Source organism: Accipiter gentilis, chromosome 16 (genome assembly GCF_929443795.1).
Source record: "Accipiter gentilis chromosome 16, bAccGen1.1, whole genome shotgun sequence".
NCBI lineage: Eukaryota > Metazoa > Chordata > Aves > Accipitriformes > Accipitridae > Astur > Astur gentilis.
In genome coordinates, this window is record NC_064895.1 from 8,630,102 (window position 1) to 8,643,985 (window position 13,884).

The window sequence follows — 13,884 nt, forward strand, 5'->3', positions numbered from 1 at the left end:
GTAAAACCAAAGAACACTAATTTATTAAAAAATAACCTGTATTTGGGCATTGAGTGGCAAAAAACAAATTATATTAGTCTATTGCTACTAGTTTATACAGTTAAAGTTTTGAGGCTTGAACCATCTATTAAGGAGGATGACTAAACAACACTGTAAAAAAAGCTTTGTTATTTTAATTGCTCTAATCAGTAAACGCTAGCTCAGCTTAAAGGTACACAGGTTGAGAAGACTGAGAAATACAAAAGTTGTTTTCATTTTAGGTTTAAATCCTGAAAAAAGCTAACATACCTCTGCATTCAGATAGAGCTCAATCCAAGGTGAGGGCCTTAGTTCATGTCTTACCATTTTTAAAGCAGAGGATAAAGACTCAACAACTTCAATATTCTATGCAACATTGCGAAATATTGTATCTGGTCAAACAGAAGAAGAATTTGGAGAAAAGGAACTGGGAACTGACAAATGCAGAACATTAACACTGACAAGTTACTTTGATTAGATAACATTCCAATCCATCAGGTTTTTTTCCCCAAAGTATCATAAAGGAAATATCTTTTTAAGCTCACTAACATTATTAATTTAATTATGTTATAGCATATCAACTGCATCGCCACATCATGTAAGAAGTTACTGTAGAATTTGAGAAGTTGCTACAGAATCAGAAATAGAGCCCAAAGCTCCCAGACCTAGCTTTGTCATCCTAACAACAGACAGAAGACTAGAGAGACTCTGCAACATAATTCGGGCAGAACAGAAACACACCCATTCCTATTGGCCCAGTGCAATGGGGAGAGGAGGGGAGGCAGCATTCCTGAAGACCTGCTATAGAAAAAGGAAAGTAAATCTGGCAGGATTCCTTCTTTTGTTCCTGGAGAGGAAGTGTCCCTAGAAAGCAATTTAGATCAGTAACATACCTGAAGTGATTTAAAGCCCATCCCTGCCCCCCAATAGTATACACTTCCTCAAGCATCAGATAAACAAGCAAGGCAGCTTAAGGCCAGTCAATTAACACAAGGAATTGCAAAGATGAAGAGGGCTATTTCAAACACCTTTGTCTGACATTCAAATTCACCTGTGACATTCCTGGAATTCTCCATGTCATTTTAGGGAAAAGACTAATTTTGCTATTATCTCCGAGGATCTTCTCATATGAGGCTTCATTTCTTCATGTTTTGTCCCACTACATGTGGAGAGCCTTTCCCTACTTATTTGTAACCATCAGCATTCTTTTTGACAAACTTTAAGTCTCTTACCAAGAATGGAAGCAAGAGTCCTACAGACATCAGAAGAATGGGACAGAAATACAGGCACTTCCCTGGAGACTGTTAGCCTTCCTTCCAGAAATCTGGAAAGCTGCTTGATAAGTAACAAAGCTGCTCCACCATTTCCAAAAGCAACCCCTGTCCGCCTCCCTTCCCCCGCAACCACCAAGCTAAGATACAAGAAATCAAATCAAGTTCATATGGTGTAACAGAAGCCTTAATTTAGCATTTTTACCATAATACTGCACAAGACATCTGAGTGCACATGGAAGAATTTAAATACATACACAATACTGCCAATTTACAGCTATTCTAACCTTCTTGTCTTGGCGATGCACTTCTTCATACAAAATTATTCTAAAACTTCTAAAAGCAAAGTACCTGGTGTCCTTAGAATTACAATACCCTACATAAAGCATGCAAGAATTTCAGCTTTTTCAAAAAAGTAAGTTCATAGCAGTATTTAAATAACCTCTTGGGTATGACACTTAAAATGCTGGAAAACTTGACAGGGCTATCCAAGCTCCAACTATTCTTCTTCATCCCTTTGCTTCTTTTCTCATGGAGGAAGGAATGCCCTCGAGTCATGCAATTACCTACAGAGACACACTAAGTGTTTTAGAAGAGGCTCAAAGCCATTTACAGCTTGACCATGCTTGGAAAATCCTGAGTTAAGTGCCTGCACCAAATAACATTACAATGTATTGGTCAAATGCCAAAATTATCTAAGACTAGATTCAAATCCAAGGACTTCTATCCAGTGCCAAAAACACATTTGTGAACACCGTATCTCACAGAATTAGACAAGAGGCACTGTAGACTCTAATGACTACCCTGCCAGTGCAAGTAGTTCACATGAGCCTAACACACAAAAAAAAAGGAATACCACCATCATGAAAAATCTTACTAGATTAGTCTGATTCTCTTTCTTTTACCTCACAAAGAAAGCACAAGACAGCTTTACTCCTAAGTTGCAGGCTATTGAGAGATCTTTACATACAATTCTGTAAGGCAGTGCTGTTCTCTCTCCTCCACCAAGCTTCAAGGACACAGTGCCATGGCACTGGAAATACGTATCTGTGCTAGAATTTATAGGTACAAATTGCAGGTAGCTGTGGCCAGCATTCAGCCCACAGAGCTTGAATAAGCACTGCCTCAACCACCTTTCCAGCTACTGTATACCTTGAATACAAGGCACTTTTCACTTATATAATAATATTAATTATCCAAGTAAGAGCTACAGAACTGACGGTCTCATTTTTTCCATCTTAGTTTCCATAAATGGAACTAATTTTAAGTGCAACTATTCAAGAATTATTCCAAATCATTTAAATTGTTCCTGCACAAGTGATTATGTTTGTTCAAGCATGGTTATCATTAGGTCCCCCATTTCTGACTAATTCATCAACTGGATTCACCACCAGCACTAGATGACTTATCGAATAAGGTAAAAAGTTCTATTTTAATAAAAACATATTCTTCAATTTAAGTTATTTACATGTCTTGAAGGTTTATTTATGAATCTGTTTGTGATTAGATCTTTTTAATTTCTGAAGAGAAAGTATTTGTAATGGATAAGAGACAAAGTTTGTCAAGTAACTCCATCCATAGTTTCTTTCACAGAAGAGACTACAAATAAAAGTAAAGAGGGTTTCAGTCAACACAGCTTCAATTTATTTATTTTTAAAGGAAAACTGCCATAACTGCTTCCTGGAATACAATACTCAAGTACTACGTTTAGCATAGATTTGTACAGAATATTTTGGTGAAAAATATTACTTCATTTAATGGGGGAAAATAAATAAAACCCTGTTAGGACAGCTAGACTGGCATATACCCTCATCCTATTCACAGGGCAGTTTAAAAAGAGACAAATAAAGTATTTATGCATTGTTTACTATATGCTTCTTCCACAAGGAAGGAAGCATTTTATCATGCCTCATTCTTACTCAGTGCCACAACACATTAACAGACATCCTAAGCTGAGCTGTCTATTCAATATAGACAGATAATTGTTCCCAAATAGCTTAAGATGGTACAGAGAACCAGCCAGCAAGACACAGTACACTGCTGTACTTCAATACAAAGCCCTGCACATAGGATAGAAGAACCTCACGCCCGGGTATATGCTGGGTACAGACAGGATAGGAAGCAGTTTTGCAGCAAAGGAGCCAGGGGTCTTGTGGATACCAAGATGAATGCAGATCAGCAGTGTGCCCTTGCGTTGTAAAAAGCCAACTGCACCCTGGCCCAAGTTAACAAAAGTGTATCCTGCAGACCGAAAGAAGTAATCATTGCCCTTTACTTGGCATGAGAAACTACATCTGGAGTACTGTGTTTAGTTTGGGGCTCCCCAATACAATAAAAACATTGGCATACTGGAACAAGTCCAGTGGGGAGTTACTGAGGTTATTAAGTACTGGAGCACATAATGCATGAAGCTAAGAGAACTGAGCTTGTTCAGTGTTAAGAAGTGGTGGTGGAGAGAAATCTGATTACTGTCAATATCCAATATGAGGGTATCAGTAAGATAGAGCTAGAGTGTACGGTTAGAGAACGTGGGCAGTAATAAGTCAAGTGGTAACGGACACAATCTGTGATAAGATAAATTCTTACTAGATTTAAGGAGCAGAGGGAACAAACAAACAAAAAATCCCAGTGAGGGTCACAGAACTTAGAACAGGAACCCGAGGAGGAATTTCCGATCTTGGAAACAGACAAAGTTCAACTAGGCAAGGCCCTATACAACCCAACCTCAGTTGGCCCTGCTTTGAGTATATGTTTGGACCAGATGACTCCCAGAGGTCCTTTCCATGCTAAATTGTTCTATAATGTTCTGCAAATAGACGTTAATTGCTGTTTAGCAGCAAAGGTTAACTCATAGATGCAGAGTTCAAGTTGTAGTCAGAGCTCCAAATTTCAAGGTGTAGTGAAATATACTCCCAAGTAGTGCTACTTTGCCAAGAAGTACCAACTTGAATTCCGTAGTCTAAAGTTAGACCATATACATTTTTAACTGAAAAGACAAAACAAGCAGAATTTTTTTAAAAAAAAAGAAAGAAGAAGAAAAAAGGCCACAGAATATGGTGTGGTTTGACTTTGCTAAGTAGGAGATGTGCAAGATGAAGATGGGGAACTGGGGCATCACTACAGATGGGGGCATCTGCTGCGGAGTAGGTTGGTCCCCGAGTTTGGGATTCTGACAAATTGTCAAGCTAGCCTAAGAAACCCAAATCATGAAACACCTCAGATTTCATGAAAAAACTTTTTCCCCCTCAGAGCATTTCACAGCCAGTCCCTTTAAACTAATGTACTTATTTCAGTCCTGAACTTCAATGCTCATATATTTCCAAAAAGAGTTGATTTAAATCTGTTTCTAGCAAGACAAGCTCCAGAAGAATTCAATACTAAGTTCTTGCAAGACTAAGGAAAAAAGAAATCTAGGATTTTTGCTTGAAGAAGCAATAAAAATACCTCACCTTGCTTTCTGCAGAAAAGATATATAAAAATTAGGATCAGAAGAGCAGAAGTCTTAATGATATTCACAAAGACAATGGTCATTTATGTCATACTTGCCAAACAATATTCATTCAAGCAACCTACAAGATATAATTATTTAGTAACTGTGCAAATAGCTATGAAAATTAAATTAGCTTTCCTTTCATTTGCCAACTATATTATTAAAGATATATGAAAGAGGGAAGAAAAGATTTTTTTTTCAAAGGTATTTAAGGCAACTTTTATGTTGGAGGCTTACTGAACACTCTTCCAGACAAGCATAGTCTTTTGTATCCATGGTGGCCAGACTGTGTGGAAAAAGAAGCCCAAATAAGACCAATGACAGATGAACACAAAAAGAAAAAAGGCATGAAGAAAGCAGTAGGTCAAGATAAGCTTAATAATAATTCTTCACTGCTTGATAACTCTCTTGAGGTTTATTTCACAAATTTAGAAAAAACACAGGTGTATGACTGCAGCAAGTCCTAGCTTGCCAGTAAATTCCCTCTAAATCAGATCAGTTACTGTATCATTTACTGGACTAACAACAAAACACTGAATGTTCCCTTTTCTCATTATGAGCACATTACACTGGAATTTATGACCAAGAATGCTATCCCTGAGAACTATTTCTTCGTGGAGAAACCAAGTAGGAATTTGTTTGGACAAAGCTATTTGTATCACACCAGTCTGTGGGCATCTGCCACAAATATTACTTTATTTAACTAGTATCTTTCTCACCTGTTCTACAGGAGCACATACACTCATACTGTGTTAGAGAATTACCATAAAACTACCATTAATTGTTTATTTGGAGCAAAGGCACTACATGACTGCCATGAACAGTCCTAATCCAACACCCAATCAGCAGAAAGTCTTCATTCACTTCCAGGTAACACTTCAATATGCCTGTTGTACTTGCAATTTGTAAGTAAGTATCATTTTTATCTTTAAATAGTACTTGACAGGTTTTGTTTGGTTGATTTTTTTTTTAAAGTTTTTTTTATTATTTTTAAAGACATGTAACATAAGATGGAATCTGTCTGCCTAAAATAAGCAACTCACGAAGCAGTGACAAAAGACAGACAATCTCCATAGTGGTCTCCTGTCTGCCTAACTAAACAAAACATGTGGTTGCATTTGTGTACGTCTAGCATAGGCAGATGATACCACAAACACTTGCAATCTGAATGGAAATTAAGTCAATCTTTGCCTTCCCACCTGCTATTAACTCATGCAGAATCACCTTTTTTTTTTTCTTTAACTTACACAGCGTGACTGATATCATTCAGCTGACTATTCCCATCTTCAAGTGCAGGACTGAAGGGTTCACATCGTTTCCATCCATCTTCTGTTTTAACCCATCTCCATCCAGGGGATCTCCAATCTTGGCCCAAAAATGGCATGGTTTCTCTATAAGCAGCAAGAAGATTGTTTGTGTATTATTTAATTATTAAGAAAAGCTGCAAAACTTCTTGTCATTATTTCAGTTTTCTCTTTGTTGCTGTTTAATCCCAGCCAGCAACTAATTACCATGCAGCCACTCACTCCCTGCTCCCAGAGGGATGAGGAGAAGAATCAGAAAAAAAGTAAACTTGTGGATTGAGATAAGAACAGTTTAATAGCTAAAGTAAAATAACAATAATAACGATATATAATAATAACAACTGTCATGAAAAGGAATATAACACGGAGAAATAAAACCCAAGAAAAAAACCAAGTGATCCACATGCAACTGCTCACCGCCTGCTGACTGATACCTAAACAGCGATCCGCCCCTCCCGGCCAACTCCCCCTAGTTTATATACTAAGTATGACGTCCTATGGTATGGAATATCCCTTTGGCTAGTTCGGGTCAGCTGTTCTGGCTCTGCTCCCTCCCAGCTTCTTGTGCCCCTCCTCGCTGGCAGAGCATGGGAACCTGAAAAATCCTTGACTTAGGATAAGCGCTACTTAGCACCAACTAAAACATCAGTGTGTTATCATCAACTTTATTCTTATACTAAATCCAAAACACAGCACTGTACCAGCTATGAGGAAGAAAATTAACTCTATCCCAGCCAAAACCAGGACACTGTTTAACCTTAAAAAAAATAAAATTATTACCTTGAGGAAAGAAAGTTCTCTGTGGAGCATCCTTTTAAGAAACAGAATCAGTGGTTTCTTAAGTATATTATTGATTCCGTAACCTCATTCTTCTTGTCTTTCAGCATTTATTTAGATCAAGGTAGGTTTCCTAGTTCTTTAGAGAACAAGGAAAAGAATCATGGTAGTCCAGGAAAGGGATGATACCAAAACAAGCAAAATTATATCCTATGTAATCTGCTCCACCACAACCAAACAGATTACTGATTTTGACTGACTAATAAATAGTTGCTAAAGAGTTTGACAGGCCACAAAAATCAATGCTGTGCCTTCCCCCCCCCCCCCCCCCCCCAAGGCTTATAAATACTGAGTTTGTGCTACACTGTACAGTGATGTTTCAGTAAAGGAATTTTCATTTTCCCAAATATTTTTTCAGTTGTTGTTGATGGTAACCTCCCACACTAGGCTATTAACTGGATACCAGGACAAATAGAGACTGCATCATAAAGTCAATTGTGAAATATCTCCTGAAATTCCTACAAACAGATGCAAGTCATCACAGGTATATCATTCAAACAGTGTTCTGCTACCCCTTATCAAAAGGGAGAATCACTTCTGACACATTAAGTAAGAATATGAACAAAGCAGTTTTCTACACTTTGAAGACTCTGACCTTGCTAGCTTTTGCCCTCTTCTTCCCATTCATCATGCATACATGTTGCTCCTTATTTTAACTAGAGATTTCACATGCCAGCTATACAGGGAAAATAGCATTATCATATTTGAAATATATGTTAATATATTTACACTAACAGCTTTGTTCCTAACAAGTATGCTTTTTCTAATATTTTTTTCAGCTTGAAAAAGTATTGGGCCACATCAAACACCACTATGAATTTATTTATCCATTTGCACTCTTGACCAGCATCTGCCCAATATACTAGTTAGAACAGGAGAAGGCACAGACGCATAAAAAGCCTAAATACAAGTTGAGTGAGCCAGTATTTTTTTTAATTTAAAAAATGCACACCACACAAAACAAAGTGCATTGTCTAGCCCTCAGCATTGACCAAAGTCCCCTTCCTACTCATAACTCAGCCTTCCTCTGCATCTAACAGGAATCTTTTCCTAAATTTACCACATCCTTTCCTCCAGCCACCACAAACTCTAATCATGCCTATCTGCTTTTCCAATGTTTTTACTGCTTCCTAGGAGTAATATGAACCATAACATACTTTTTTCCCCCAAGTTGTTTAGAACCCCCCTCGTTTTGACTAAAATTAAGGCCTCTTGTCCTTATCATACAAATGTTTAAATACTTGGTGCTCATGAGTACACTTCAGAGTAACATAGGTTAAAGTACTTTTCCTCCTGCCAAGATTAGCAGAATTTACCTGAAAATTTGTTAAATCACTGAAAGAGACTCAGAAAACAGCAGACAGCAAGTCAAAAACATCATCTCAGACAAACATAAAACAGAAGTTTTTGAACCATATCTAGAGATACAGAGCTCATGATCTATTCCTGGTCAGCAACTCTGATATAAAAATAAAACACTATTGTAGGTGCATGTCATTGCCCAAAAATTAAAATTTAGAGAGAATTCAGAACCACAGACTTCATTAGAGGCTGAACGGGATAACTTGAAATAAAGATTTAAAATATTCCAAGAATACTTACATTGATAAAGAATTGTTGGGAAAAGGAAGTGAAAAAAACGAGACCACATACTTGCAGCAAAGTGGGAACATGTATCGTTAGAAGTTAACAGGGTAAGTTACAAAAAAATGAGGATAAAGAAAAAAAAACTTCCTGAAAACAATACAAGAAAACATGGAGTATTTTGTTAAAGCAGATGAAAGTAGCTTAAGTCCAAAGCTAATCATAATTTACAGAATAGGATGCTTAGTATACTTCATAATTCTTAAACTTTGGAAAAAAACCTGTGGTTTCAAAGTATCAGGCCACCCGTGTAAGTGCTATGCATAACTTCCTACTAGGGAGCTGTACTGGCATTTAAAGTCACATGCTTCAATAGTTACATACTCTAAACCAGACTACTTTCCCGATCTTTACAACCTGAAAAGTGACGGTCTTTCATTGCAAGGTTTCAATACAGAATAGATATTCTGTCATCCCTCCTCAAAAAAAATTACATTAAGTATTTTCAAAATAATAAAGGTATCAGGAAGTGCACCCCACCCCCTCACCCCTACCCCCAAGTCTGCTGATGTCTGCTCCAGAAATCCTGGAAAAATCACACTTAAGACAAAAAGCTCATAGAGACATGCATGATTTCTGTATATGTAGGATATATTCAGCACATTATCTTTCTAAGAGAAAAAAAAAAGCTATTAGAAAAATCACAGATTACTTTAACTTCTTTAAAATTACTTATTTATGGAAGATACAAAAAGTCAGTAATTATGTGAGGTTGGTACATGTTGACCTAATTATATTTTGTCCTAAAGAAACAGATATTCTTAGTCCAAGACATAGTTTCACTATTGCACCAGCTAAGAGTGCATCCATCAGCAGCAATACCACAAAATGACCTGTACTCATGGTCAAAAGTTGTAGCTCATGGGAACCAGAAATGTAAAAGTATTCTTTTAGTAACAGTCCATATGTAACTAAAAAAAAAAATAATAATCCCACATTTCTCAATTCCTGCAGGACTGAGCCATAGATTTGATTGTTGTTGAGGAGTGACCAAATTTTAAGAAGCTGCAATGTATCATAAACACTTCTTCTACGCATGTCTTTCATATGAGAAGTGATCATAGAGTATGACTGCCTGGACAGGTAAGAAGATCCATGCTTTTGCTCTGCCTCCCCTCAGACTTTGCTTCTCTGTACAGCATTGCACTAAAGCATCCCTGTGGCTTCCAGACAAGAGCTTGCTTTCAAGAGTTCCAGCATACTTTATGCAGTATACCTTCAGTAATAGCAGGCAACTGTTTACTTATTAAAACCTTCACCGCAACAAAAGATAAGCGCCCTAGACTTGGATTTTGGGGAAAATGCAAAGGGTTCTTTAAAGGAAAAAAAAGACTGGGGAATGCACGTGGTCATTAGCTAACAACAAAGATTTAAGACAAGACATTGATTGCATTTAGCTTTTTCCTAAAAACAAATAAGAACAAGAGCTCTTAATTTTGCATCATACACCTTTTCCTCAGGTGAGGGGGAGAAAGGACTGAGGAAATAAGAACCACCAGAAATAAGCACAGAAGAGGAGGGCTGTGTATGCCAGCTTAGCACAACTGGATATTACAGTAACTGCTCCAGCCATCCTTGCACTTGTAAGGAAGTTCTGCTTTCCATGAGGTAGCTAACTCAACACATGAGCAAAGTCACTGCAAAGCCATTCACAATTGCAGCACGTCATCCAATTACTCTGCCACCGTACTGGAAATCTGTCTATATATTCTTGTACTTAAGAAGATGTCATTATGACCCAAACCATTCTTGTTATTCGGTAGCAAGTCTGTTGCCAGCATGATGGGAACAGGCAAAGGTCTCCAGTTTCCTAACAAGCCAGCAGCACACCCATCCCTTCCTTTAGCATGCTAACAAAATCTCTTCAGCAGCTCAACTTTCAACAGAAACTGCTCCTTTACACCCCCACTACAGGCAGATGACCTTATTCTAGGACCTAGCCCAGTCGACCTCTGTGACTCAGAGGTCAGAGTCTGCTTACAGACTTCATCCCAGCCCATGTTTCCTCATATCAAAAGGCTATCTCAAATCAAGTCTCAAACTTCTGCAAGACCACAATTCATCAACTCCTCAGCTTTTCTTTTGCCCACCCCTCTTCTGATTGTTATTTCCCCCATACAACAATTTTAGTGCATCCAGGCCATGCAGTTCTCAGTTCCCAACAGGCACAAATGCTCATCACCAACTGAGCCGCCCATCCTAGGCTTCTTCCCTCCAGCCTGCTGCTGTCCCAGCCCTCGCTTCTCCCAGTTCTCCCATCCTCATGCAGTCCGTTGATATCCCAACACCCCACTCCTCCAGGCAGGCTCCAGGCACATCCCCCCCCTGCCCGTTCTGTCCACACCCAGCCCCAAACCCCCGGGCCTCCCGTATACAGTCCCAACACCCTTCCCCGCCTCATTCGTACACCTCGGCCCTCGCCGCCCCGGCCGGCCGGCCGGCCACCCTCCCCTTCCCCTCACCTCACCTCACGGTAGCGCGCGCTCGGCCCGGGCCGCGGGGCTATTGACGGAAGTAACGCGGGGCTGCGCGCCCCACCCCGCTGATTGGCCGCCGCGCTTGTTGCTACCCGGCAGCGCCCTTCTCCATTGGCGGAAGGGGGCGGTTGGCGTCACCGGCTGGCGCGGGCCAGGCGCGTCACGTGAGGTGTTGGGGCGGGGGCGGGGGGAGGGAGGGAGGCGCACGTGTCAATGTTTTGGTCGGCGGGGGGGGGGGGCGGGGCGTGTGCCGCGAGCCGGGCCGGGCGGCGGGGCGGGGCGGGGCGGGGCGGGGCGTGTCCCCTGCCCCGCCCCCGCCGGCCCGGCGGTGAGCGGCGTGTGTGACCGTGGGCGCAGGGCTCCGCGCCCGGTGCGCCGGTGGCGTGGCGCGGCGTGGCCGGCCAGGGAGCGTTTTGGCCTCGGTAGGGCCCTCGGGGGAGAGCAGGTCGCGCCCTTCGCCTCGGCTCTTCATCCCGGTGGCTGGGTGGAAAGGGGTGGCGGGAGGGAGGCGCCGGCCGAGGGCTGCCGTGGGGGAGCGGGAGGAGTTCGGGTGGCCTGCAGCGGGTGGGTCGGGGCCTTGGCCCGCCGCAGCCCCTGTGTCCGTCCCGCCGGGACAGGCGCGCTTCGTTTGGGGCCTCGGAGGAGCCACGCCGGGCTTACGGCTGTGAGGGGAGAGTTTGGGGAACACGCGAGGCAGGGCCGTGGGAAGCCGAGCTCGTGGAGCTCCTTGTTTCTTAAAGCTTGAGGGCATTTAGGTATGATTGTACGAACACTTCAGCTTTCACCTAAAAATCGGTAACTTTCCCCTGTATGAATGTGCAGAAAGGTATAAAAAGAGAAAGTCAAGGAGCTAAGAATAAAATGGTGTTTTAAAACACTTTCATTCGTCTTAAATTTCGTGCTGTAGAACAAGGGCTTGACCCTTAATTATTTGAATGCTTGGGATTGACAATACTGCAATTACTGCAACTTGTCCCTACTTGGAAGCATTCCCTAATCCTTTTGCAGCTCTTTCCCATACAAAACTGGAGGTCATGATGTCGTAAAATAAATTCAGTGCTAAAAGAGCATAGAATTCAGAGTAGGCTCAGATGTCTTAGAAGGGCTTCTTTCTGTCTTTGGGCTTGAAAAAGTTACATGAGTAGTTCTTTCTGACCTGGGGTTGATTGAGTATGTTCTCAGTATGTCACTTCTGGCACTTAAGCTACTGTCCCAGAAGTAGGATTCATCTCTTTTCATGAAGAGAGAAAAAAAAGACTATACCCTAGTCTTTTTCAAGACCTTGTAGTTTTGACACAAATACAGCCATGGCAGAGGTGCTGCCTTTGCATGGTAAAAGGCTGTAGGCCATGCTATCTGCCAGCCTGATTGTCACCTTGGAGAATACAGGGGTTGACAAGAGTTTCCCAGCCTCACATTGGAAAAGGATGTGAGTCAATATCGACAGTTTATGCTGGCCTGGAAGTTTTTGTGGGTGAGTTTTTGTGCTCTCTCGTAACAGTTTTAGCCTTGCTAGCCCCTCTCATTTCCTCAGCTCATCTAGATTCCTGCTGACATCGCTGGCTGCTCCGGGCAGCCCTCAACCAAACACAGCTAGCAAGACGGTTGAGTCTACCTGCAGTTATCCTCACGTTCACTGGCCTGAATGATTCTGTCATAAATGTGTGTCTCAAACGCACTACTCTGCCAAGAACTTGTAACGTTCCTTGCCCAGCCCATGAAAGGGTCTTTTTTTCTCTTTTGGATCTAGATCTAGAAAATTCATTCATGATGTGGCAAAAATCCTTTTGTCTCTAAGTTCCTTCTATATTTTCTTTCTGCCTCTTGAGGTATCCTGTGGCATGTGGACGTACAATGAGTACACAGTTACCTTACAGCTCACGTGGGGTTGATCTTTTAGGGCAGGTGGGGTTTGACTAGTAGAGCATCATGAATGAAACATCTAATCCAAAAGTCATGCAGTTCAGAAAAGGTGATGTAGTACTCTTGTGTTTATCTGAGGACTAGGCAGTATTAAAACACTGAAAGAGAGTAAGATGAAGCTTACTTCTTGAAGAAGTGCAGCCTTGTGGGAAGGACTCACATTGGAGCAGCTTGTGAAGGACTGTGTCCTCTGAGAGGGACTCCATGCTGGAGTGGGGGGGGTTGACCCTGGCTGGACACTGCCCCCCTCAGCTGGACAGGGGAGAGAAAATACAACAAAAGGCTCATGAGTTGAGATAGGGACAGGGAGAGATCACTCACCAATTACCATCACAGGCAAAACAGACTGATCTTGGGGAAAAGTAACTTAATTTGTTACCAGTCAACCACAGTAGGGCAAGCAGAAATAAAACCAAATCTTAAAACATCTTCCCCCCACTACTCCCTTCTACCCGGGCTTAACTTTGCTCCCAAATTCTCCACCTCCTCCCCCCTGGTGGCACAGGGGGACGGGGAATGGGGGTTGGGGTCAGTTCCTCACCCCTTGTCTCTGCCGCTCCTTCCTCCTCAGGGGGAGGACTCCGCACTCGGCCCCTGCTCCACCGGGGGGTCCCCCCCACAGGAGACAGTCCTTCACCAACTTCTCCAATGTGGGTCCTTCCCAGTCTGCTCCGGCGGCTGGAGCACCTCCTCCCCCTCCTCCTTCACTGACCTGGGGGTCTGCAGGGCTGTTTCTCTGACATGTTCTCACTCCTCTCTCCAGCTGCCGTTTCCGTTGTGCAGCAACTTTTTTCCCCTTCTTAACTCTGTTCTCCCAGAGGCACGACCACTGTCACTGGTGGGCTCGGCCTTGGCCAGCAGCGGGTCCGTCTTGGAGCCGGCTGGCGTTGACTCTGTTGGACATGGGGGAAGCTTCCAGC

At 42.0% G+C, this 13,884-nt stretch overlaps 1 protein-coding gene across 10 annotated transcripts in view; it reads right to left on the reverse strand.

Annotated features, from left to right (window-relative positions):
• Positions 1 to 11,152, reverse strand: part of FBXO25 (F-box protein 25) — a 33,690-nt gene extending 22,538 nt beyond the window's left edge. For 2 of the 10 annotated variants that reach the window (XM_049818634.1, XM_049818635.1), the window contains exons 1-2: positions 6,027 to 6,088; positions 5,017 to 5,065 (exon numbers count right to left, since the gene is read on the reverse strand). Coding sequence is in view for 7 of the 10 variants with exons in the window: in XM_049818626.1 (XP_049674583.1) it covers positions 6,027 to 6,163 (137 nt within the window). In the remaining 3 variants the exon portion in view is untranslated. Of the gene's footprint in view, positions 1 to 5,016; positions 5,066 to 6,026; positions 6,171 to 6,863; positions 7,000 to 8,522; positions 8,952 to 10,971; positions 10,987 to 11,026 lie in introns of those variants that run through there. The other 8 variants (XM_049818625.1, XM_049818631.1, XM_049818626.1 and 5 more) reach the window with 7 other exon arrangements.
• Between the last annotated feature and the right edge of the window lie 2,732 nt (positions 11,153 to 13,884).